The following is a 23,374-nucleotide window of genomic DNA, read 5'->3' on the forward strand; positions in this document are numbered from 1 at the left end:
ATGGGAAAAGTTGTACAATGCACAGTACAAATCATTTTGAGTATCAGGACTAAGTAAGGTGAAATTAGTGAAAAAAGTGACTATGTCCATTATCTTTTTTTTTTTCGTATTTTGATCCAGACTTTACCTGTAAAAATCCATCGGCATGCAGATCCTGACTCTCCTTTGCTAGTATTACCTGCGGATTAAGTATGTGGTCAATATGTGCCGCTCCTGACGCTGATCTAATTTGTAGGCAAATACATTATTACCTTGAAGTATGGCATAACAATTGACGATGACGCTGTCTTCGACGGCACTGTCTACTGTTGCACAATGAGCTACCAGTTGTCCTGTTAAATTTATCGGGACACATCACAGTATGACATAAAGTTACCGATGGTGCACCCTACTGTTACTTTCAGTGAGGACCACATGTAACACGCCTCTGCAACGCCCCTTAGAACGCCTGTGATGGAACTACCTGTGCAAACGAACATGATTTAGGTTTTTTTTCATTTAGGGTCATTTTTAAATATCATTCATAATATTAATAATCATCCGCATAGTGTAAAAGTTGATTTTCTTGCGCTCTTCTCTGCGTTTATTGTTTCCGTGCAAAAGCTACTAGGTGCATACTGCCACCTGCTGTATTAAGAGTATTTTAAGTATTTGTATTGCGATTGCAATAAAAAAAAAGGTTATTATAAAAAGTAAAACTTTGGTATTTCAGTGTGTGTGTGTGTGTGTGCACGCCTTGTGCCCTGGTGTCCCACACAGGATATACTCTCTCTTTATACCCGGTGTTCCCAGTAGAGGCTCTGGATTCACTGCAACTTGATAATGTTGTCACTGAATATATGTATTTATACATGCATAAACAGATACATGTTAAAACCTTTCCTACAAGTTTTTTTTTATGTTGCTGGATTGTATACACACAATACTAACTGCACAGTAATCTTAAAAATTAAGAGTTGTAGACAAACTATACATATAAGTTTAATCAGAGGCACACTACATTAAAATCCCCAAACCTGCCATGGAGCACATATATGAGTCTGGGCATGCATTTGTCCACACGTTGCAGTATGTTTTTCTGCAACTCTTGTGCTTTCGTTTTTACTGTCAAAGTCATTCGTGATCAATGAAAAGGCATCTTGGCTTAACCAAATTGGTTCGAGCAAATTTGCATGGTATTACATTCAAGCGCTTTACATACTTAGGAAAATATGTTTTTGACAACAAAGCTCAAACATGTAAATTCTTCTAATCTGCATGTGAAAGTGTACACTGTACACCACCAAGGACTTGTTTTGATCTTTTTTCCTATGATCTGATGTATTTAGTTGGAAACAAGCATATATATATATATATACAAATTAATATAGATTTTTTCCTTATTGTTTTTTTTATTATTATTCTCTATCAGTCACAGGGTATCTACAAAAAGAATGTCATCGAGGATGATCTTCCCTATCTGGAGTTTGGTGGTAGAGTTATATACAGTCAGGAGAAAAACGATTGCTCATTCTTAACAGAGGATTTAAGGTAATATTTGTCATTCGGGAAAGCTTGGTTGATTTTATTCCCAGATTATGTCACACAGTGCCACTGTATAAGACATACATGTGCATAAATACAATATGTAATGCAAAATACTGAATATTACTGTTTTTTTTTTGTTTTGTTTTTTTTGCATCTGCCCACAGATCCTCTCTCATGCCTGGCTCAGCCGTAGGCTTCGATTTAGAATGGCCTCCGTCTTTCACCAAAGGGAAAACTAAGAAGGTGGCTTTGGTTCAGCTTTGCGCCTCGGAGGAGAAATGCTACCTTTTTCACATCTCGTCCATGTCAGGTAGATCGCTTGCTTGCAGTCCTAAATGAGTCACGGCTTGCACTTGAAGCCTCCTACTCACTTCTCCATGCTGTTGCAGGATTCCCTCCTGGCCTAAAGATGTTTCTGGAGGATGAGAGCATTAAAAAGGTTGGGGTGGGCGTCGAAGGTGATAAGTGGAAGCTGCTGTCTGATTACGAAATTAAGCTGAAGAATTTTGTAGAGCTGTCTGATTTGGCAAATGAGAAAGTAAGCTAGCCTTTTTGGTGTTTTAGTACTTGGAAAAAATGTAATGCTGAATCCTTTTTTTTTTATTTCTTGAAATTTGCAAAGAAGAAACAAGTCAGAGCCCAAAATGTTGATGCATCAAGGAATGCTTAGTGTTTTTTAATTTCTTTTCTTTCCTTTTCCTTTTTTCAAAAATCAGCTCAGATGTGTTGAGAAATGGAGCTTAGATGGGCTGGTCAAGCACTTGTTCAGTAAACGGCTCTTTAAAGAAAAGGATGTACGCTGTGGCCAGTGGGACGACTTTGTGCTGACCGAGGAACAGAAACGATATGCTGCAACAGATGCCTATGTGAGTGTCACGCACTGCACGTGTTTACATTTCTTACAAATATTCCCTAAAAGCGTCCATTCGTTAGTGACCTCATAACCATCACATCCATATCATTTTGTTGAACATCAAATTCCAGATGTGGTTCTCCAGTACTGATATTATAACATCAGATTTTCAGGGAGCACTTTCCACAAGGTTTTAGAACATGAATGTGGCTGTGGGGATTTGTGTTTATTCAGCTATAAGAGCATTAGTGAGTATTAGCACTCATGTCTGAAAAGGCCTGAGGTCTTCACATGGCAAACCATGTCTTCATTGAGCATGGTTTGTGCACAAGGGCATTATGGTGCTGGAATTGCTTCATTACTAATTAATAATAACCAGATACCCGTTTAGATTTCAGGTCATAATGTTGTGGCTGATGTATATGCACCAATTAGCCGTAAGAATATGACCACACGGCAGATAGGTCCCTGTTTTGCCGACAAAACATGGACTCCAGACAAGACATGAACTCCAGACAACCTCTTGAAGTATACTGTGGCATCTGGCATCAAGTCATTAGTAGCAGATCCGTTAAGTCAGGTGCTGCTGATCATCTGCAGAGTTCGATAAGTGCAGAAGTTTTGGCAGTTTGATGGCCTGCACCTGGATCTGGAAGGGGTTATAAAACCATTTTTAAACTATTTGGGGAGAAATACAGAAAACACCTTGAGCTACAACTGAGCATGTTAAATGTTAAAGTCTATGACTGCACAATTAGAAGACAACTAAGTTTTACGTTTGTATGTGGTGGCTCTTAAAGAACTGACTCCAGCCTCTTTACACTCCTTGTGTAACATTTTAAGATGAAAAATGATTTTCATACACAACCATCTCTAGAATGTACAGAGAATGGTCTGAAATAGAGAAAATATCAAGCGAGTGATGGTTTTCTCTTGTCAGAGGAGAATGACCAGACATGTTCATGCACATAGAAAGGCAAAGGTGCCTCAAAGTAACATCTGAAGAGCATCTCTGAACACACAAAACCTTGAACCTAAAAGCAGATGGGCCTCACCTTGTAGCCAGAATTTGCCTTGATCCTGCCTTGTCGCGACAGTTCAGGCTGGTGACGGTGTAATGGTGTGGGGTACCTTTTCTTGGGACACTTTGGGCCCCTTCATATCAATTAAGCAATATTTAAATACCACAGCCTAATTAAGTATCGTTGCTGACCATGTTCATCCCATTCCTCACAAACTGTTATATTGAACATGACAGAGGGAGTACTGTATTTACTGGGAGTACTTAAACACAGTAAGTACAAATACAGCTTATAGCATCATTCTCAAACAGACTTGAGGCAGTCATTGCTGTCGAAGGTGGTACTGAATACAAAGATGGGACTGAATACTTACCCTAATGGAAAGTTTCTGTCTTTTATTTTTAATAAATTAACAAATCACTCCAAGCACATTTTCATTCTTTGTCGTTGTGGAGGACTGTGTCTAGAATAACAAGGGCAAGTGCTTGAATCCGTTTTAAGATGAGTGTGAAATGTAACAGAACATTGGTGTGATGAAGTTTATTTTAAGAGACATTTATTTAACATTTGTAAAAGAAACTCGGGTGTCAACACTTTGCTTCATCATAGCACTTTGCAAAGTTTCCTGGCAGGGTTGAGTGGATAGCTTGCTCTAATATAAGTGGAAACACTTTTTCACCACTTTGGATGGGGTTTTTGAAATAGACACACGAAACTAGACAGCCAAAAGTTTAAAGCTTTCTCTCTAACAATCCAAGACCCAAACCTCTAACACCTCCGATTTACAAGATACAAGATAAGATAAGTATTTAGTAGTAAATAGTATCTCGTTTAGTTCATGCAATATATCGCGATACATTCTGTCCATCTGTGAGTTTGGCATGTAGGGGAGGAGTGCTGCATCACCACCAAGCCACGCCCATTCACTCACACACTGAGGGTATGCTTACAGAGCTGATGCTTATATAAAAAGCTCTGTAGTACACAGGAAAAAGTCATGCATCCACACACCCCTCATTCACAAAATTTTCAGGAATTTTATCCGAAAACTGCCGTAGTACATGTGGATTAAAACCATCCAGATTCCAGAGTGAAGTTGATCACTTTCATTGACTTCTTTTGGATACATTTAAAATGATTAAACTGTTCAAAACTTTTTTTCTCATTTCCTTCCAGGCTGGATTTATAGCATATCAAAAGCTAGAAAGAATGGAGGTGAATCCAGGTGAATTTTACTACATATACTTTTAGATATTTGCTTCTTTAATACAAGAAATTAAGTCAAATTGAAGCATTGTACTGCCAAAAGTTTGTGGATGACTGACCATCACACCCAAATGTGGCTCTTCCCCAAAGTTTTGCCCCAAAGTTGAAAGCACACAATTAAAAACTAAGAAACCTGTTCCAGCGTGACAGTGCTCCTGTGCACAAAGCTAGCTCAATTAGGATCTTAAATGGTTTGCACAGAGCCCTGACCTAACTTGATCCCAAATGAACACATTTGAACTAAGAATAATTGGTAAGCAGAGGGGATCTGTAATCTAGGATTTCCTTTGAGAGCATCTGGGTGTGATGGTCTTCTCAAACCTTTGGCTATGTAATTTTTCTAATTTGGCAAATTAAACTGTTTTTATTTAATCAAAATAATTTTAACATGCTCCCTTTTTAACTCACAGTCTTCTAATAATTTCGTGTTGTAATGATACAGGTTCACTGAAACTTCAAGAATGCTTGAAACAGAAGCTGGGTCAGATTAGCCGAGAACTTGAGGACATTATTAGATGTGTTCCTGAGGGACTCAGCTGTACAAGCAGGTTATAATCTTACCACTTGTTGTCTGTATTGCATTTGACATTACGTTTATTTTAATTATAGATTTGCAACCACAGTAATTATTTATTATTTAGTCTTCCTCTTTATCTGTATCCTGGAGCATTGCATTGGAGCTGTTTCAGTAGATGCGCAAGCCAGGAAAAGAAAATATGCACAGTTACAGAGTCTTTGACTTTCTTTTTTTTCTTTTTTTTTTTTTACCAGAATGTAACCCGTTTCTTGAATTGGCTTTGCTCGACACTCTTTTCAAAGCTGCGGGCATCCCTGTTGCTTGTGTAACTTTTCCTATAACACTTTAACATAAAAGATGATTTTAATGCACAACTATCTCTAGAGCTGGAGAAAATATCCAGCGAGTGATAATCTTCTGGGTGAAAATGATAAATGTCAAAGGAGAATGTCCAGAGTTCATGCTCATAGAAAAGCGAAAGTGCCTCAAATAAAATGTTATAACTGAGGTACGCTGAAAAACTTTATTAAACTTTTTAATGATTACATTTCACAATACTCAAGAACGAGCTATCATAGTAATAATAGTAGTTTAACACTGATATATATTTTTTCATCTAGTTCAAAGCAGTGTGGCAGCTAGACCCAAATAACCAAATTTTTTATTCCACTGTACTCTATGAAAATGAACAAATATGCTGGCAAATCTGTAACAATATTGATCGTCATTCGTCGTTTATTTCGTAAATACTTTTTTATTAAACAGACTGGTTAAAGAGCATTTATTAATAATCAACTTATCGTGATCTTGCAGAGCTGAAAAGCTAGTGGAGGACTTATCTCAGCAAGTTGCATCTCTAAAAGACTTCCTGACAGCCAACCACAACATAAGAGAAGAACGTTTCTCTAACGCCAGCGCGGATCACAATCCTAAAATCCAGAGTGCTGAGATCAGCACCATGAATCCCGAACCTAATCAGACGTGTTCTAAAGACAGAAACGGTCGTTTCTCATCCAGAGACCCTGTAAAGCATCCATCGTCATTAGAAAATGATGATGTTCCGACAGAACAGAGGGAATACATCATGTCCTTGGATATCTCTGAGTATGAGCTTCAGATGTTGGAGATGCAGGCCAGACAGGAGGAGAATGAGGAGCAATCCATTTTAGCTTTCGAGGTAAGATTATTCAGCGTTTTATATATATATATATATATATATTTTTTTTTTAAATCTAGAGTCATTTGTTTTGTGCGATTTAATACCTTAGCTTTTTCTTCTGTTTAATAAAGGCGAGGTCGGCAATGGACGACTCTGCCGAGTTGTCATACGAATGTGAAAATGATGAGGAGCTCGACAGTGAAATGATTCAGGTAAAACCATGTTAGGAACACCCGCACGTTTTATCAGTTTTCTAGTTAGCCAATCATGTGGAAGCACTGTTATACATACAGGTCAAACACTTCTGCTAATATTCACATCAAACAAAGTATTTTGGAACTCTGATTGTGGGAGGTTGTGATTGTTGGTTTGAGCATTTCACAAACTACTAATCTCCTGAGAATTTTGGGTCATTTTACTGCAGAGTCTACACAGAATGGTGTGAAAAGAAAAGAAAAATCATGGGGGGTTGTAGGCTGAGAGCAAGTTCAGAGATCAGAGAAAGAAGACCAGACAGGTCTGAGCTGACAGGAAGTCTATAGTAACTTAAATGAGCACTCTTTACAAACATAGTGAGCAGGAAAGCATGTCTGAATGCATAACACTTTAAAAGGTTCAAGTGAATAGGCTACAACAGCTGGAGATCATTCAGGTTCCAGTCGTTTGGTCAAGAACAGGAATCTGGCTGAAACTGGACTGGAACAAGACCAGTTGAATATTTTTTTCTTATTCATTCAATTCAGTTAAATTTTATTTGTGTAGTACTTACAACAATGGCCATCGTCTCAAATAAGCTTCACAAAATCTAAAGAAAATTATGGAAATGTGTATAAATGTGAGAAAATGTGTATACGCCATAATGCTTAGATTGTCCCTAATGAGCAAGCCGAGGGTGACGGTGGCAAGGAAAAACTCCCTGAGATGGCAAAAGGAAGAAACCTTGAGAGGAACCGGACTCAACAGGGAACCCATCCTCATTTGGGTGATAACGGATAACAGGAATTGATAACTGTCCAGTTTAGGGGTCTGTGCCCATGCTTTTCTGCTAACTGCAGAAACTCTTGTAAAGAGTAATTATTTATTTAGAGTTGCTGTATCCATCCTGGCAGCTCGAACCAATTTGGCCGTTTCCTCTGGACTCTCATGTTTAAAAAAGCATTTCCACCCACAGAACTGTTGCTCACTCAGTGTTTTTTTTATTTTTTATTTCTGCACCATTCTCTGTAAATGTTGTGTGTGAACTTCCCAGGAGATCAGCGGTTCATGAAATTCTTAAAACAGCCCGTTTGGTACCAAGAATGCAGGGACAATCAAAGTCGCAAAGCTCACATTTCTTCTTCGAATATTACCTGAAGCTTCTGACCTGTATCTGATTTTTTTTTTTAAACAGCATGAATGTATGGTGGTACATGTGTTCTTGATAAAATAGTCAGCATTTGAGGCAGACACTTCAGGCACTTCAAGGTTATTCTGTTATGTCTCACCAACCCAGTTGCTTTAGTACTAGACGACCACATACAGTGCAGTGCTCTGCATGGGCTTTTATTTGTGCTGCATAGTTCAGCTTGTGGCAGTCCTGGTACAGTCATGCATTACTCATATTGTTGGAGCGTTATCTATAAATGTATACAATACTCCACTCACAGATCTGCTTTTGTGTAACACGCTGTGAAACAGCATACTCGACACCTGAAGAGACAAATTACAAGCGGTGTAAATGAAAAAATGAAATCATCTGCCATAAAGAATTATTTGCATTTGAAAAGCAGACATGTCAAATAAGCCTCTGTGTGTTCTGCTTACAGTTTACAAAATAAGCTGTTTTTTAATGTTTCCAGCTGAATATCTTACTTCATTCTTTTTTGTGTGTTATTTTCCAGTGTGCTGAAAAAATGGAGAAACTAAATGATAGCTTTGAAAAGCAGCCTAATAAAGCTGAGACCATTGCTGATGACGAAGATGAGGTTGTTGAAGAGGACGAAGCAGAAGGATTTGGTAAAATGTTTGTTTTTTTTCTTTATTTGGTAAAATGTCTAGTGTTTTTTAGTTAAAGGCTGTGCCACAGAATTAATTGCTTATAAACATGGAATTGCAATTATTTAATATTTTTATTTTGTGCAATTATTTAATCGCAAATGACAGTAATTTATTACAGGTACATATTTGGAATTGACAATAGATTAAGTATCATTTGAAAATCATTTTAAGTTGATAACTATTGGAAAACATTTTTTAAATAATATTATTTCTATAATTATTGGTGTTACACTAGATAAACTTTTCAATACAAATTAGTACATTTAATAGTTACATATCACAATATGTGTCAAAATAATTTAAATGTGATTTAAATAAAAATATTTTATAATTGTCATTATTATTATCTTTAAATCCCTAGTTAAAGGTATTCTGGGAATAATACCAATACAATGCATAACAGGTTTTGATGATGGAGGGGAATAGATGGGGGCGATTCGGAATATTCTTTTCCTATAGCAATTTGCTCAATATAACTTTTTCCCAACTTTGAAGTTAGGTTAGGCATACCATCTATTTGCATAAATCTCGCTTTCTATATTATAATTGGTTACGTGGATAAGTCAGTCTCACATATGATTGGTTAAATGCTTTACTACCTATGAAACGGAGAACCAGTCAGTGCACATCTTTCAGCCGCAGATCCTGTAGATCAAAGGAAAGAATAGTGGATGGGGCTTACAGAGTTTACTGTTAAACAATGGAAGCAAAATTTTCCTTCCTGGAAGCTCATGAAATACCTTAACGTTACCCCCATGTTTGGCAGACATGTCCAGGAAGAATATATTTATTCCAAGAAGAGAAACAATCAGATCAAGTATTCACCATGCCTATTTTACATATCATCAAAGGTTTACACCACCCCTCTCATTCCCCTAGATGTGATCTGATTGAGGTGTTTATAAGATGCATTGTTATTCAGATTAGGCTATTATTCCTATTATAAGTGAAATATTAGGCTCCATGTAAATGCACCTACTGTAGACTGCTTTAAAAATTATTTAAAAAAACAAATATGAAGAATATGTGCCTGTGTCAGGTGAAACTATAAAAATAATAACATACTGAAACAAGAATATGAGTATTAATACATGCTTTAATTTGCAGCTGACACTACTGTTAAAGCTGCTGGTATAAAAAAGTAAAAAGTTCATCAATACTTTTTGACCAATCAGAATCATGAATGTTATAGTGACGGTTTACAAATGTAAATATAAAGCGGTACAACAGACATTTTTATGTGGTTGTGACCGCTTAGATAAAAAAAAACCTGCTTGACTGCTTAAATTTCCACAGAATCCGCGCTTAATTATCGACTATTTACTTTTGCATTTGCAGGCACTGTATGCAGGATACGACATGCTCATGGCCTGTACAGTATGTATGTGTAGTGGAAAGGAAGGGCTTTTTATTTACGTATCACTATTCTTTGATGTGGCAGTTGTCTGCATGTATTGGCACAGCGACTCTATTTTAAAATGTGTTTAAAAAAAATAAAAATCATGATCCATACAAAATGATTCATACATGATCGATACAAAAAGGTATCTTCATAATATTGTGTCGAGTGGTCTCTGGAGATTCCTGTTCCAAATGCGTGGTAGCGTGGTATACCTTTGCTTAAATGGAAGAGGAACCATACCAGCATTTTGACATAATACTTTTATTATGTGTAGCTTTGATCTGGGTAATAGAACTGTCTTTAAGCACAGCGCTGACAGCACTGACGTACTGGGGGAGGGGGGGACCTGACTAAGAGTTTGTAATATGAGCTGTGGGAAGCCTTGAGCATTAGGCTGAGCACTTTTTTTTTTAGAGACAAAATTTAAAGAGATGGCCACAGTATAAAAGCATCACTGTTCATGCACTGTTTTAAAATGTAGTGGCGTTGGTTTTATATTTGGACATTTACTGTACTTTCAAGATTGTCTTTTCTGATTTTTAAGAAATAAAGACACAAGAGGACAAAACCAGGGGAATCTAATCACAAATGCTGATCTTTGGCACTTTAATGGTAATGGAGGCTGATTGGAGGCATCTGAAAAGTGCATGAAAAAGTTAAATAGAAATGAAACCCCACATAGTTTATGACTCACAACTGAATTTTGGAGATAACCTGGCAATGAATTAATCTAGTCCTAGATAATGATTTACTCATGGACAAAATAAATGCTGCATATACACAAAATGTATTTGTGCCAAACAAATAAGAGTTAAAGGATTTTAAACAAGAATCTTAGAGTCGCTCAGAACCACATCGTCCGCAGACAGTGTTGTTGAAGCAGTTGAGTCGACGTGGCCCCTGATACGACCTCCTTGCATGTTCGGCAAGTCCAGCTGCAGCCAAATGTTGTTGAATAATCTGATAACTTATTGTGTGTAACCCTGGAATACCAGCATCATTTTCTGTACGATTCCTCAAATGACGCCGTGGAATTAGTCTGGGTTTTCTTGCCCTTTCAGGTCTAGGGTGATCAGCAGTGGAACTCGTTGTTCTGAATCTGTTCCATAGCCTGGAAATGGTATTCCTGGCAACTCCAAACCATCTGGCGACATATTCTTGTTGAAGCATTTTGATGGCACACTCTCTGCTAGCATTGTCTTAACAGGGCATGAAGGGGTAAAGACTGAATGCACAATTAAAATATTTTCCTTACCTTTGATACCAAGATGTGCCAGCAGGACAAAATTTCATCCACATGCATAGTGCCCCTTAACAAGATACAACAAACAAGTTAGGTTATCTACAACAAAGTAATGCTCTACTATGCTCGAGGTATGGTATACTGAAGTATTACTATGGTATACCGAAGTATAATTACAAGCATTAAATAAATGTCATAGGCTTTAATTGACAATTACATTAAGTTTATGCAGAGAGTTCATATTTCCAGTGTTGAACCTTCTTTTTCACCTGGCATGCTGTCAATTAACTTCTGAACCACAACCTAACCGAGAGCCATAGCTGTACAGTCGTGGTCAAAAGTGTTGAGAATTACATAAATATTGGAAAATGGAAAAGTTGCAGCTTAAGTTTTTATAATAGCAATTTGCATATACTCCAGAATGTTATGAAGAGTGATAAGATGAATTGCATAGTTCTTCTTTGCCATGAAAATTAACTTAATCCCAAAAAAAACCTTTCCACTGCATTTCATTGCTGTCTTTAAAGGACCTGCTGAGATCATTTCAGTAATCGTCGTGTTAACTCAGGTGAGAATGTTGACGAGCACAAGGCTGGAGATCATTATGTCAGGCTGATTGGGTTAGAATGGCAGACTTGACATGTTAAAAGGAGGGTGATGCTTGAAATCATTGTTCTTCCATTGTTAACCATGGTGACCTGCAAAGAAACGCGTGCAGCCATCATTGCGTTGCATAAAAATGGCTTCACAGGCAAGGATATTGTGGTTCCTAAGATTGTACCTAAATCAACAATTTATAGGATCATCAAGAACTCCAAGGAAAGAGGTTCAATTCTTGTTAAGTAGGGTTCAGGGCGTCAAAGAAAGTCCAGAAAGCACCAGGATCGTCTCTTAAAGAGGATTCAGCTGCGGGATCGGAGTGCCACCAGTGCAGAGCTTGCTCAGGAATGTCAGCAGGCAGGTGTGAGCGCATCTGCATGCACAGTGAGGCGAAGACTTTTGGAAGATGGCCTGGTGTCAAGAAGGGCAGCAAAGAAGCCACTTCTCTCCAAAACAAACATCAGGGACCGATTGATCTTCTGCAGAAAGTATGGTGAATGGACTGCTGAGGACTGGGGCAAAGTCATATTCTCAGATGAAGCCTCTTTCCGATTGTTTGGGGCATCTGGAAAAAGGCTTGTCCGGAGAAGAAAAGGTGAGCGCTACCCTCAGTCCTGTGTCATGCCAACAGTAAAGCATCCTGAGACCATTCATGTGTGGGGTTGCTTCTCATCCAAGGGAGTGGGCTCACTCACAATTTTGCCCAAAAACACAGCCATGAAAACAGAATGGTACCAAAACACCCTCCAACAGCAACTTCTTCCAACAATCCAACAACAGTTTGGTAAAGAACAATGCATTTTCCAGCACGATGGAGCACCGTGCCATAAGGCAAAAGTGATAACTAAGTGGCTCGGGGACCAAAACGTTGAAATTTTGGGTCCATGGCCTGGAAACTCCCCAGATCTTAATCCCATTGAGAACTTGTTGTCGATCCTCAAGAGGCAGGTGGACAAACAAACACCCACTAACTCTGACAAACTCCAAGAAGTGATTATGAACGAATGGGATGCTATTAGTCAGGATTTGACCCAGAAGTTGATTGAGAGCATGCCCAGTCGAATTGCAGAGGTCCTGAAAAAGAAGAGCCAATACTGCAAATACTGACTCTTTGCATAAATGTCATGTAATTGTTGATAAAAATCCTTTGAAACGTATGAAGTGCTTGTAATTATATTTCAGTGCATCACAGAAACAACTGAAACAAAGATCTAAAAGCAGTTTAGCAGCAAACTTTGTGAAAATCAATATTTGTGTCATTCTCAAAACTTTTGCCCACGACTGTACATGTGTCCTAGGAGTCTTAAGGAATTAAGTTCAGAACAGTAAAGGAATGATTTGTTAATATTTATATCATATAAATGTTCATTCATGTTAATTTTTATTTCATGTAAATGTTAATTCATGTTATTTTTTCATTTAATGTAAATGTTAATTCATGCAAATTTTTATTTCATTGAATTAGACGTAAGAATTGAGCCTAATTAATTGCTAAAATGTATTTAATGTTGTAGTAATAGAATAAAAATAAGCAGAATAACCTTTTATGTTGTAGAAATGGCATTCACAAGCTAAGCATTTGTGTGAATATCATTATATTTTATTATAAGAAGCAAGCAATAACACATAATCCAATCCAACATTCAACAAAGCTGAATTACTAATACATGCTGTTTTAATACAAGTTTTGTCTACGAGTTTTGTCATGACATTTATCATCGCCATTGTTGGTTTTTATGTCAACTGTTCTTATTTTTCTTCTACATTTAGATGTAAACCTTCCCCAGCCGGCTCCTGAACAGACAAAATGCCTGAAAATGTATTTTGGACATCACAGTTTTAAACCGTATGTTTGCACCTACTCATTTTTTTTTTATTTCATGTATTTTTATAATCTTTTTAAAGCTGTTCTGATTGTGTAGTTTTAGCAAATATCCCTGGTGTGCCACTTGTACAATTTGATAGAGAAATATATGTTTTTTGTGACGAGAAAGGCTGTGCATGCACTTTACCACTGCAATTTTCACAGAACTTATGCAAAAGCTAAGTCTAATTTAGCATATGACACTCGTCTGCAGGGTACAATGGAAAGTGATTCAGTCCGTGCTTGAGCAGAAGAGGGATAACCTTGTTGTCATGGCAACTGGTAAGGGTTTTTTCTTTTTCTGGGAAGGGTGGGGAATTTTTGAGATGTATATTTAAACCTCTTACTGTGTGCCAGTGCACGTATAATTAGCCGATTCATAGGAATGGCCTTGATGAATCTAATTTTCGCCCGACTTATGGGTTGGATTCTTTTTCTAGCTCATAGAGCTTATGTTTTTGAAATAACGTGCATCGCCTGCAAGCCTCCCAGTGCAGTCATTTTAAATTATGTAATGCCTGAAAGATAAAAATGTCAGGTGGGATGCTGTAATACAGGGCAGATTGAAGCTGTATTCTGAAAGGTTTAAAGATTTTCTCTATCTGTAAAAATTATTTTATTTTCAATAGACCTTTGAAGAACAAAGCTGTGATTTCTTAATATTTTATAACAATAGCTCATGGTAGTTTCCTATTTCAGTCTTCTGTACATTTAAATTTTTTTTCTGACCCAGTGGGACTGACTCCTGGGGTGCATTTATTTCACTGCAATTGCAGTTTGTCTAATAGGATTGTAAGATTGTAGTCTGCCCCTTTAATTGCTGTGGTGATGCTACTTTATATCTTATCCTTTTTAGATGAGTACACAATGTGACATTCTGCCTACATGATACTTACAGTGTATATGTATGTGTCTGTATGCAGGTTATGGAAAGAGCTTGTGTTTCCAGTTTCCTCCTGTGTTCTGTGTGAACATCAGCGTGGTCATTTCCCCACTGATCGCATTAATGGAGGACCAAGTGATGCAGCTCCAGTGGGTAACCGGCCATAACGCTAGCTTGACATACATATAAATATGACAAACATATAAATGACAAACATATAAATCTTTAGAATAAGCCTATGATAAACACAAGACATAATATCAACAAAAAATTTTTTATGTGAATTTTATTTCTGATATTTCGCGTATTAAATGCGGCATGGATGTTGGTGGATGTTGATGGCAGGCATGCTGGTCTGAGTATATGCAAAACTGCTGATCTACGGGGATTTTCACATAGAACCTGCCTGGGTCTAGGGTTTAAAATAGTCTGAGGGAAAAAAATCAGTAAGAAGCATTTCTCTGGGCAGAAATGCCTTGTTGCTGCACAGGGTCAAAAGACGATTAGAAGAATGTTTTGAGTTGATATAAAGGCAACTTTTTATTACCTCAAATAATATTTTGTTACAACCGAGGTATGCTGAAGAGCTAAGAACAGAAAACTGAGGCTACGATTTTCATGGGCTTACCAAAATTGTACATTATAAGATTGGAAAAGTGTTGCCCGCTCTGATGAGTCTCAATTTCTGCTGTGACCTTCTGCTGATGGTAGAGTCAGAATTTGCATTATGATATCATGTCGATATGGACCATTGTTCTGCACAAGGTCAGAGGATGATTAAAAGAATGTTTTGAGTTGATATAAAGGCAACTTTAACTCAAATAACACTTTGTTACAACTAAGGTATGCTGAAGAGGCTTTCTGAAAACACAATACCTCTGACAGTGAAGCAGATGGGCTACTGCAGCAGAAGATCACACCAGGTGCCATTCCTGTCAGCTGAGAACAGAAAACTGAGGCTATGATCCACTTGGACTCACCAAAATTGTCCAATAAGATTGGAAAAGTGTTGCATGCTCTGATGAGTCTCAATTTTTGCTGTGACATTCAGATGGTAGGGTCAGAAATTGGCATAAACAACATGAATGCATGCAACCATCATGCCTTGTATCAAAGATTAAGGCTGGTGGTGCTGTAAGGTGTGGGGGCATCATGGATGTGTAGCTGGCAAATCTGTAGCATAGGAATTGTTCCAGCACCTTGATAAATCTATGACATGTAGAATTAACGCCCTTCTAAAGACCTTAAAAGGGGGTCCAAACCAGTATTAGAAAGTTGTACCTATTGAAGTAGCTGGTATAAAACAATTTGAGATGACCTTGAGAGGAACCAGACCCAAAGAAACACTCATTTGATTCATTTCACATAACGTGACTAAAAATAAATCATCTAATGTATAACTATGCACCATGTACCAATTCTTCATTGAAAGTTGACTTGGGTAGAAAAAACATTATCAAGGGCAGTCCTACATCATCTTCATGATTTCGTGGTTTTTAAATCTCTATAAACAGATATAATATGTTTGAGCCATTATTATCAGACTTGGAGGGCATGATTAGATGGTTAACTTGACAGTTTTTCACTAACAGTTAATTATGTGTATAACAGCTAAAAACTTGTTACTTTATGAAAGGGGAAGTGCTTAAACAATTCAAATGTGTCTTGTTTGTAAAATCATTATATCTTTGTTCATTCCAGGATGTCCAACATCCCTGCTTGTTTCCTTGGATCGGCCCAGACCCATAACTTAAATGACGACTTACTGACGTAGGGTGACTTCTGTCATGATTTAATCTACATATTAAAAATATTAAGTCTTTGTAGTTCTCTTCACTGCTTTTTTTATTTTTTATTTTGTGTATGTTATCTCTAGGGGGCATTTCAGAGTCGTATACATGACACCGGAATTCTGCTCAGGAAACATACCTCTACTTCAACAGCTGAATAAATCAGTCGGTAAGCAAACAATCTTTTATTTTCTTTTATTATTTTTTTTAAAAGGCTTGGCTCGTTTTCTAGGTGATGTGAGTCTGGACGAGGCCGTGACATTTAAGAAATCCGACTCAGACATGAACCAGACGCGTTCTCCCAACCAGACCTGATGATTCCGGGTTGACAGACTACTTCATTTGCAATTGCTTTCTTAGACTGCTGAGACTAGGGAAATGTAATCCTAACCTGACCAGCATGTAATTCTTTGACCAAATTTCTGCATTATTTGTGAATCCCCATGTGATTTCTAATAAAGGTCTGGTGTCTTTAGGGATTTGTCTGATCGCAGTAGATGAAGCACATTGTATTTCACAGTGGGGGCATGACTTTAGAAGTGCTTATCGAGACCTTGGCAAATTAAAAAGATGCCTTCCACATGTAAGTTACATTTATGTATTAATTTAACAAAACATTCTACTTTTTTAATCTAGGAAAAGATTTTCCTAATTTGATGAATCCAACGGTCCCAATAGGTTCCCATTGTGGCACTCACAGCCACGGCGAGCCCCTCTATTCGGGACGACATAGTGAAGAGCCTCCATTTGGTGAACCCGCTCGTCACTTGCACTTCTTTTGACCGGCCCAACCTGTATCTGGACGTGAACCGCAAATCTGGTGATGTCATTCAAGACCTCAAGTCGTTCCTTGTGAAGAAGAAAGGGTGTGTCATTGCCTTAATCGTAAACTGTTTTTTTTTTTATTTTTTTTTTTTGTATAAGTTAGTCCTCCTGGTAATAATATTTGTTTCTAGGGGTGATTATGAGTTTGAGGGCTCGGCTATTATTTACTGCCCATCTAAGAAGGAAGCAGAGAGGGTGACATCTGCTCTGTACAAGCTGGGCATCCGCTGTGGAGTGTACCACGCAGGTCTCAGCATCAAACGGAGAAAAGAGACGCAGTATCAGTTCATGAGAGATGAGATACAGGTTTGTGTTGGTTTATTTTTGTCCTCTCGGATAGAAAACTGCTGTTGCAAGCTACATTCACATCACACTCACCACTCATGTTCTGAGCAATGCAGAGCCGCAATTGAAGCAAGATTCACAAGTGACAAAAGCTACAAATGAGTTCACTTTTTCAGGGCTATTAAAATTGTCTAAGCACCAAATATAAATGATTGGCTGGAATTATCCGTAGAAATCATTAGTGCTTCTGATGAGGAGTATGACATACTTATTACAAATATACAGCGCTGATTTAAAACACTTTGTTAGATAGCTGGTATAGGGCTGAGTGGATGGATAGATGGACAGGTGTATAGATACTGTAGGTGGGTGAGCGGTGTATTCATCTTAACGGAAAAGTAGATAAACGGTAAAATTAGATAACAGTTATTCCCTTGTAATTTATGGAATATTTATGATAGAAAACACCATAAAATGCACTTTTTACACTAAAGAGAGATAAAAATTTCCCCTCGAGGTATATTTTGGTATAAATTGCTGGTTGTAATTATTATCCCTTAAATTATATTTTAAATGAGACCATGATATACAGTACTGTGCAAACAATTTAAAAGCACCCGTCATTTCTTTATATAAAATTAAATTAAATTATGTAGATTACATTCAAGAAATTAAAACATGTTTTACTGGGACAGGCAACAAAGTGCCACTTTGCAACCTCAGCAGCAACCTTATTTCCCCTCTCGTCCATCCCAACCACTCAGCATGATCGTCTGTCATCCTCGCCACCTGTTTCTCTCTGGTTCATAAATGTTTTTTATGATTAAATGATTCATAGGTCGCTATGTGGCTTAACAAACGAAAAACATTCCCTTGAAACTAATCAGGTACAGTGACTGAATAGAAAATGAGAGACAAAAAAAAGTCTTCAGGACGCCTGGAGAATGATTCCCATAGACCACATTAAAAATACAAGAAAGACTGGCTCTTTGGAAGCAAAAAAAGAGAGGGGGCTTAAGACATTTGCACAGCACTGTATAATAAATATTTAGCCATCCCACCCACTAAACCTTCCCACCTATAGACCAGGACTGATGAAGTCATTCATTGATGTATAAAAACTGTAATTCTGTGCTGAACCTAGTGTGTGGTGGCTACCATAGCTTTTGGAATGGGAATCAACAAGCCTGATATTAGAAAAGTAATTCATTACGGAGCACCAAAGGAGATGGAGTCTTACTATCAAGAGTTCGGACGAGCCGGGAGAGACGGACTGCCCAGTTCCTGCCATGTCCTCTGGACACAAAGTGACATGGCACTCAACAGGTGACTCTTTTCTAATGCCTTTTTTTTTTTTTTTTTGGGGGGGGGGGGTTGGCTGCACTGGTTAGCACAGTCATAACTACCAATTCAAGAGTAATGCTTTACTAAAATTAGTTTTATTTAATCAAAATGCATCTTGAGACTAAGACTTAGCTTTCCACAGGTTTCTTCTCAGCCAGACGAGGAGTGAGCGATTCAGGGGCTACAAAATGGAAATGATGGCCAAGATGGAGAAATATTTGAATTCCACTAAGTGCAGAAGGAAGTAGGTTGACTACATGGCTGGAAATTTTCTGATTTATTTACATATGTAAATGCTGGGTTGACAACCCTGTCCTTGTATTGGTTCTATAATAGGACTTACTTTTTTTTTTTTTTTTGGCCATTTTCTTTATGAATATTCCTGTATCTATAAACAATATTATTCTATAACTCACTGGAGTCAGAATATGAAATTATGTGAAAAGACATGCTATCCATATGGTTATTTATATTTATGGTTTTCTAATCTTTTTGATATTTTTATTCTAATTATTCATAGCTAAATCAACTCTTGCAGGTTAATCTTGTCACATTTCGAGGATAAACAGCTCAGAAAAGTCACTTCAGGTATACTGGGAACCAGCAAGTGTTGCGACAACTGCAAGTCTGGGTATGTGTACAAAAAAAGAAAAATCAATTGAAATTATTTATTATCACAAAAACATCAAATACTTCAGTTATCCTCACTATAAACTATTACCTGCATGGTTTTCTAGTCTCTGATCAGCTTTCTCTTTTGATAATCATCCAATTGCCTGTAATCCCTCAAAGCTATTTTCATTCTTTCTCTCTCAATATTCGCCCACTCTCGTATAATCATCATGTCATTTTCCTACTCTCATTTTCCCCTCTCTACAATCATCTACTCTATAATCATCCAGTCACTTGCTGTATATGTCAGTGTATTTGTGTGTTCCCTCATCATCTGGAATTTTTGCAGACAGCTTCTTTAATGAGTTAAATGTCTGATAAGTCGAAGAAGTCTGGTGTTTGCTAACCTGGCAGTCTAACCTCAATAGCCAAAGAGTAATACTGTATTAAAATAATCTAATAATAACCTGGCAGTGTTAATTAACATGTTCAGGTACCCTGTGAAATCTAAGTACATGAACTTAGTAGGTTAACCTGCATCTCGTAAAAGATAACTGCTTTGTGCATGAAGTTGCATTTATATGCAAACACGCTTGCAATATTCTGAATGCTACCAAAGCTGCCATTTTCTAAAATATTTATCCCTACCTTTCAAACTGTGACAAATGTAGCATATTGATGTCCTTTGTGGAGACAAGTAAACTTTTTAAAAGTACAATAATTATTGTTCTTTTTTCTTTTATTTTAAAGTATTTTTGCGAAACCCACATTGCAAGTTTACTAATAGTATTATCACTTGTTGTTTACGAGCCGTTGCCATGGTAATGAAGTACCTCAAAGAGCCTACAAATGAAAACAAGGCAATTCCAGGCACAATGAAACGTATTTACTGTAAAATAGATTCATTAGAGGGCACATTGATCAGTTTGAATTTGCACATCTTGATGGGTCACCTTCAAAATTACAAATGACTTTTATCTGACTCTAATGTAAATGTGTATGTCCTCGGAAACGTCAATATGACTTTGCTCACACCATCTGGTTTAAAACCAGTCGTATTTGTGTGACCACTCATTCATTTCAGACATATGTTGCAATTTTAGCAAAAATATGCTTGGGGTTTTGCTCTGGATGACGGCAAGCAGTTAGTCAAAGTTAGACGAAGAGTCGTCCGAAATACTATCTGTCTGTTCTCATTCAAGTCACATGACTGCGTATCAAGTGACCCAGATCCGATCTGAAAAAACATTAGATTTGTGTGTTCTGACAACCCTAAAAAAATAAAAAAAAAGATATGTGTCGCTTGAGGGTAATTGAGTCACTTCACGCTGGTAGTTTGAACGTAGCCTATGGCGTTTCCATTAGGCACAACTGCATGTAATAATCTATTAATTTTTCCTTATTAAAAAAAAGAAAGACCTTCAAGTTCACTGATACCCTGTATATCTCATCAGTTTAACTGCACGTTGGATGGATGAGTGGATTGATGTTTACTTTACGGATGTGCTCTACATGCAAAGCAGTTTTAGGGTTCATGCACTAGCAAAGCGAGTATTTGAAAAGGTGTTCAGAACCTTTTTCGGAAACTCCCACGTCTGGTTCGGATTGTACTCTGGGACAACACTAGTTACTTGTACTCTACAACTTGTATTGAATGAATAAGTTGAAATTATTACAGGATAATGTTAACAGGATCTGGTGTTTACAGTATGTAATTGTGTATGCTAACTACACTACACATAAGTGAGATCTGGTTATCATATCTAAGGAAGAATTTTTCAACTTAGCAACTTAACGCTTACATTTGAAAAAGATGTCGACTAGATTTACGTATTATTATAATCGAGGCTACTTTGTCCTGTACTGTTCTGTATTTTGATCTTATAAACATCATTGACATGTTTACTGAGTATTCTCCCGTCACTGCTATAACATATTGATGTGACTTTCTCAGGAGCGTTAAAAGCCAGAGCCAGGACTGTTCAGAGCAGGACTTTCAGGAGTTTGGCGTGTACGCATTCCAACTGATGGGGGCAGTGAAAGCGATGGGAGAAAAATTTGGCATCACAGCTCCCGTACTACTCCTGCGTGGCTCGGTAAGATTCAACACACCTACACCACTGTCATTGCTGAAGGATACACAACACGCCTCTTTAATAGAACATTTGGTTAAAACTTTTAAAAGCTAATTTTTTTTTTACGCCTCTCCATTTGATTCTTGCAGACTGCTCAGAGAGTTCCAGAGCGCTTTCGGCAAGACGCTTTGTTCGGCACAGGCAAGGGCATGTCTGAAGCCTGGTGGAGGGCGCTCGGGCGGGAACTTATCAGTGAGAAGTACCTAATGGAAGCCTCTGGTTATAATAAGTTCAGCACACTCTGTAAACTCACTCCCAAGGTACGGTTGTCTGAAGCACCCAGTCTAGTTCAAGTGATACACAATACAATATGGCCACACAATTTTCATTAAGCATTAGAAGAAAATGTGTACAGTGTACATATAACAGTGTGTTCAACAGACTTGAACCATCCCTAAATTCTCTGTATTAAATTATAAAGTTAAATGATCTAGATTAAATGTATGAAATGGCAACAAATGTTTTACTGCAACACGTTTTAAAGTGCCTACAGATACAATAAAAAAATTGGTTGTTCATGTAACAACCTCAGTAGCAACTTCATTCCAACCACCTCTCGTCTGTTCCAACCACTCAGCATTCAGCGTCACCAGTATACTAATCACCAGCCTGATCATCCGTCATCATCTGCACCTGTTTCTCACTGGTTCATGCCTTCAGGTTTTGTGCTTGAATTATTCAGGGGTTACTGTGTGGATTACCAAACAAAATCATTGCTCTGAAACTCCTCAGGTACAGGGACTGAGCTGAAACTGAGAGGTAAAAAAGTCCTTCAGGGAGCCTTGAGGACTGTACCCCAAACGACATTAAAAAGCAAAATATGAACAAATGAGGGGTGGCTCAAGTCTTTTGCACAGAAATGTACACCAATCAGCCATAACATTATGACCCCTGAAAGTAGGTGGGATATATTAGGCAGCAGTTAAACCTTTGTTGAAAATTGATGTGTTGGAAGGAGAAGAAATGTGCAAGGGTAGGGACTTACTGTGATGGCTAGACAACTAGGTCTGAGCAACTCAAAAACTGCAGCTCATGTGGGATTTTTCCGGTTGGCAGTGGACGGGGCATACCAAAAGTGTTCCAAGGAAGGAAAACCAGTAAAACAGCAATTGGGTCATGGACGGCCAAGGCTCACTGGTGCGCGTGCAGAGCAATGGCTGGACCATGTAGCTCACATTCCTGAAAAAGGTTAACACTGGTTTTGATAGAAAGGTGTCAGAACACAAAGTGCATTATTGTTTTGGTGGAAAAAGGGGCATCTAATCAGTGTTAGACAGGGAGTCAGAGTGTTATGTCCGATTGGTGTATATTTGTAGTATTTTTTCGAGGTGATTAAGATCATAAAAATGGTCATGATATGAAATGGTGTGATGACAGGGCAGGACGTGGCTAAGCAAAGCCCAGGATGAGAAACACAGAACTCTCCTTCTTCAACCTAACCGGGATCTGTGTCCAAGAGTTTATGTGCCAAAGTAAGTATAAATATCTGCCTGACAGAGTTTTACAGCATCACCTGCTCGCTATATATCACTGTCATATTTTAAACCTTGCCTATTTAACCATACGCTCTCCTCCTTCTTCCTCTCGCACTCTGATTTACTCACTCTTTCCCTCGAGCTCTGATTTATTCATTTGTACACTCTCACTCTTCTTTGCTTTCTCCTTACCTCATTCTGAAAATGTCTTCCCTCCTTCTTTTGCTCTCATGCATTCACTGATTCACTCATGCTCTTATTTGCTCACTTATTTATTCTCACTTATGCCCTGATTTATTCAGCTACTCATTCATGTTCTGGCGAGGTGCCTTAGGGTTTCTGTATTAAGCCTTTATTTTATTTGTCTCTGATAGCATCTGAAGGAAGTGGTGAACGTGAGAAAAACCATATGCCGCTAAATGAAACATGAAAGCATGCACGTAGACATGAAATTCAGTTGAGGCATGCGAGATGATTCAGACACACACTGTTTGAAGTTTATGGAAAGTACTTTTTGACCTGGTGGAAATAGGCT

At 37.8% G+C, this 23,374-nt stretch overlaps 1 protein-coding gene across 2 annotated transcripts in view; it reads left to right on the forward strand.

Moving 5' to 3' along the window:
- The window catches only part of wrn (WRN RecQ like helicase), a 38,619-nt gene that overhangs the window by 2,065 nt on the left and 13,180 nt on the right, over positions 1 to 23,374 (forward strand). For both annotated transcript variants that reach the window (XM_053515951.1, XM_053515952.1), the window contains exons 2-24: positions 1,412 to 1,530; positions 1,692 to 1,837; positions 1,917 to 2,065; positions 2,244 to 2,393; positions 4,579 to 4,627; positions 5,111 to 5,216; positions 5,999 to 6,362; positions 6,476 to 6,556; positions 8,225 to 8,339; positions 13,397 to 13,472; positions 13,705 to 13,772; positions 14,414 to 14,522; positions 16,075 to 16,143; positions 16,250 to 16,332; positions 16,640 to 16,746; positions 16,842 to 17,029; positions 17,120 to 17,294; positions 18,418 to 18,599; positions 18,760 to 18,861; positions 19,156 to 19,248; positions 21,184 to 21,325; positions 21,454 to 21,624; positions 22,742 to 22,836. In XM_053515951.1, the coding sequence (XP_053371926.1) occupies positions 1,412 to 1,530; positions 1,692 to 1,837; positions 1,917 to 2,065; positions 2,244 to 2,393; positions 4,579 to 4,627; positions 5,111 to 5,216; positions 5,999 to 6,362; positions 6,476 to 6,556; positions 8,225 to 8,339; positions 13,397 to 13,472; positions 13,705 to 13,772; positions 14,414 to 14,522; positions 16,075 to 16,143; positions 16,250 to 16,332; positions 16,640 to 16,746; positions 16,842 to 17,029; positions 17,120 to 17,294; positions 18,418 to 18,599; positions 18,760 to 18,861; positions 19,156 to 19,248; positions 21,184 to 21,325; positions 21,454 to 21,624; positions 22,742 to 22,836 (2,939 nt within the window). The remainder of the gene's footprint in view (positions 1 to 1,411; positions 1,531 to 1,691; positions 1,838 to 1,916; positions 2,066 to 2,243; positions 2,394 to 4,578; positions 4,628 to 5,110; positions 5,217 to 5,998; positions 6,363 to 6,475; positions 6,557 to 8,224; positions 8,340 to 13,396; positions 13,473 to 13,704; positions 13,773 to 14,413; positions 14,523 to 16,074; positions 16,144 to 16,249; positions 16,333 to 16,639; positions 16,747 to 16,841; positions 17,030 to 17,119; positions 17,295 to 18,417; positions 18,600 to 18,759; positions 18,862 to 19,155; positions 19,249 to 21,183; positions 21,326 to 21,453; positions 21,625 to 22,741; positions 22,837 to 23,374) is intronic.

This window comes from Clarias gariepinus, chromosome 17, assembly GCF_024256425.1.
Source record: "Clarias gariepinus isolate MV-2021 ecotype Netherlands chromosome 17, CGAR_prim_01v2, whole genome shotgun sequence".
NCBI classification, from domain to species: domain Eukaryota; kingdom Metazoa; phylum Chordata; class Actinopteri; order Siluriformes; family Clariidae; genus Clarias; species Clarias gariepinus.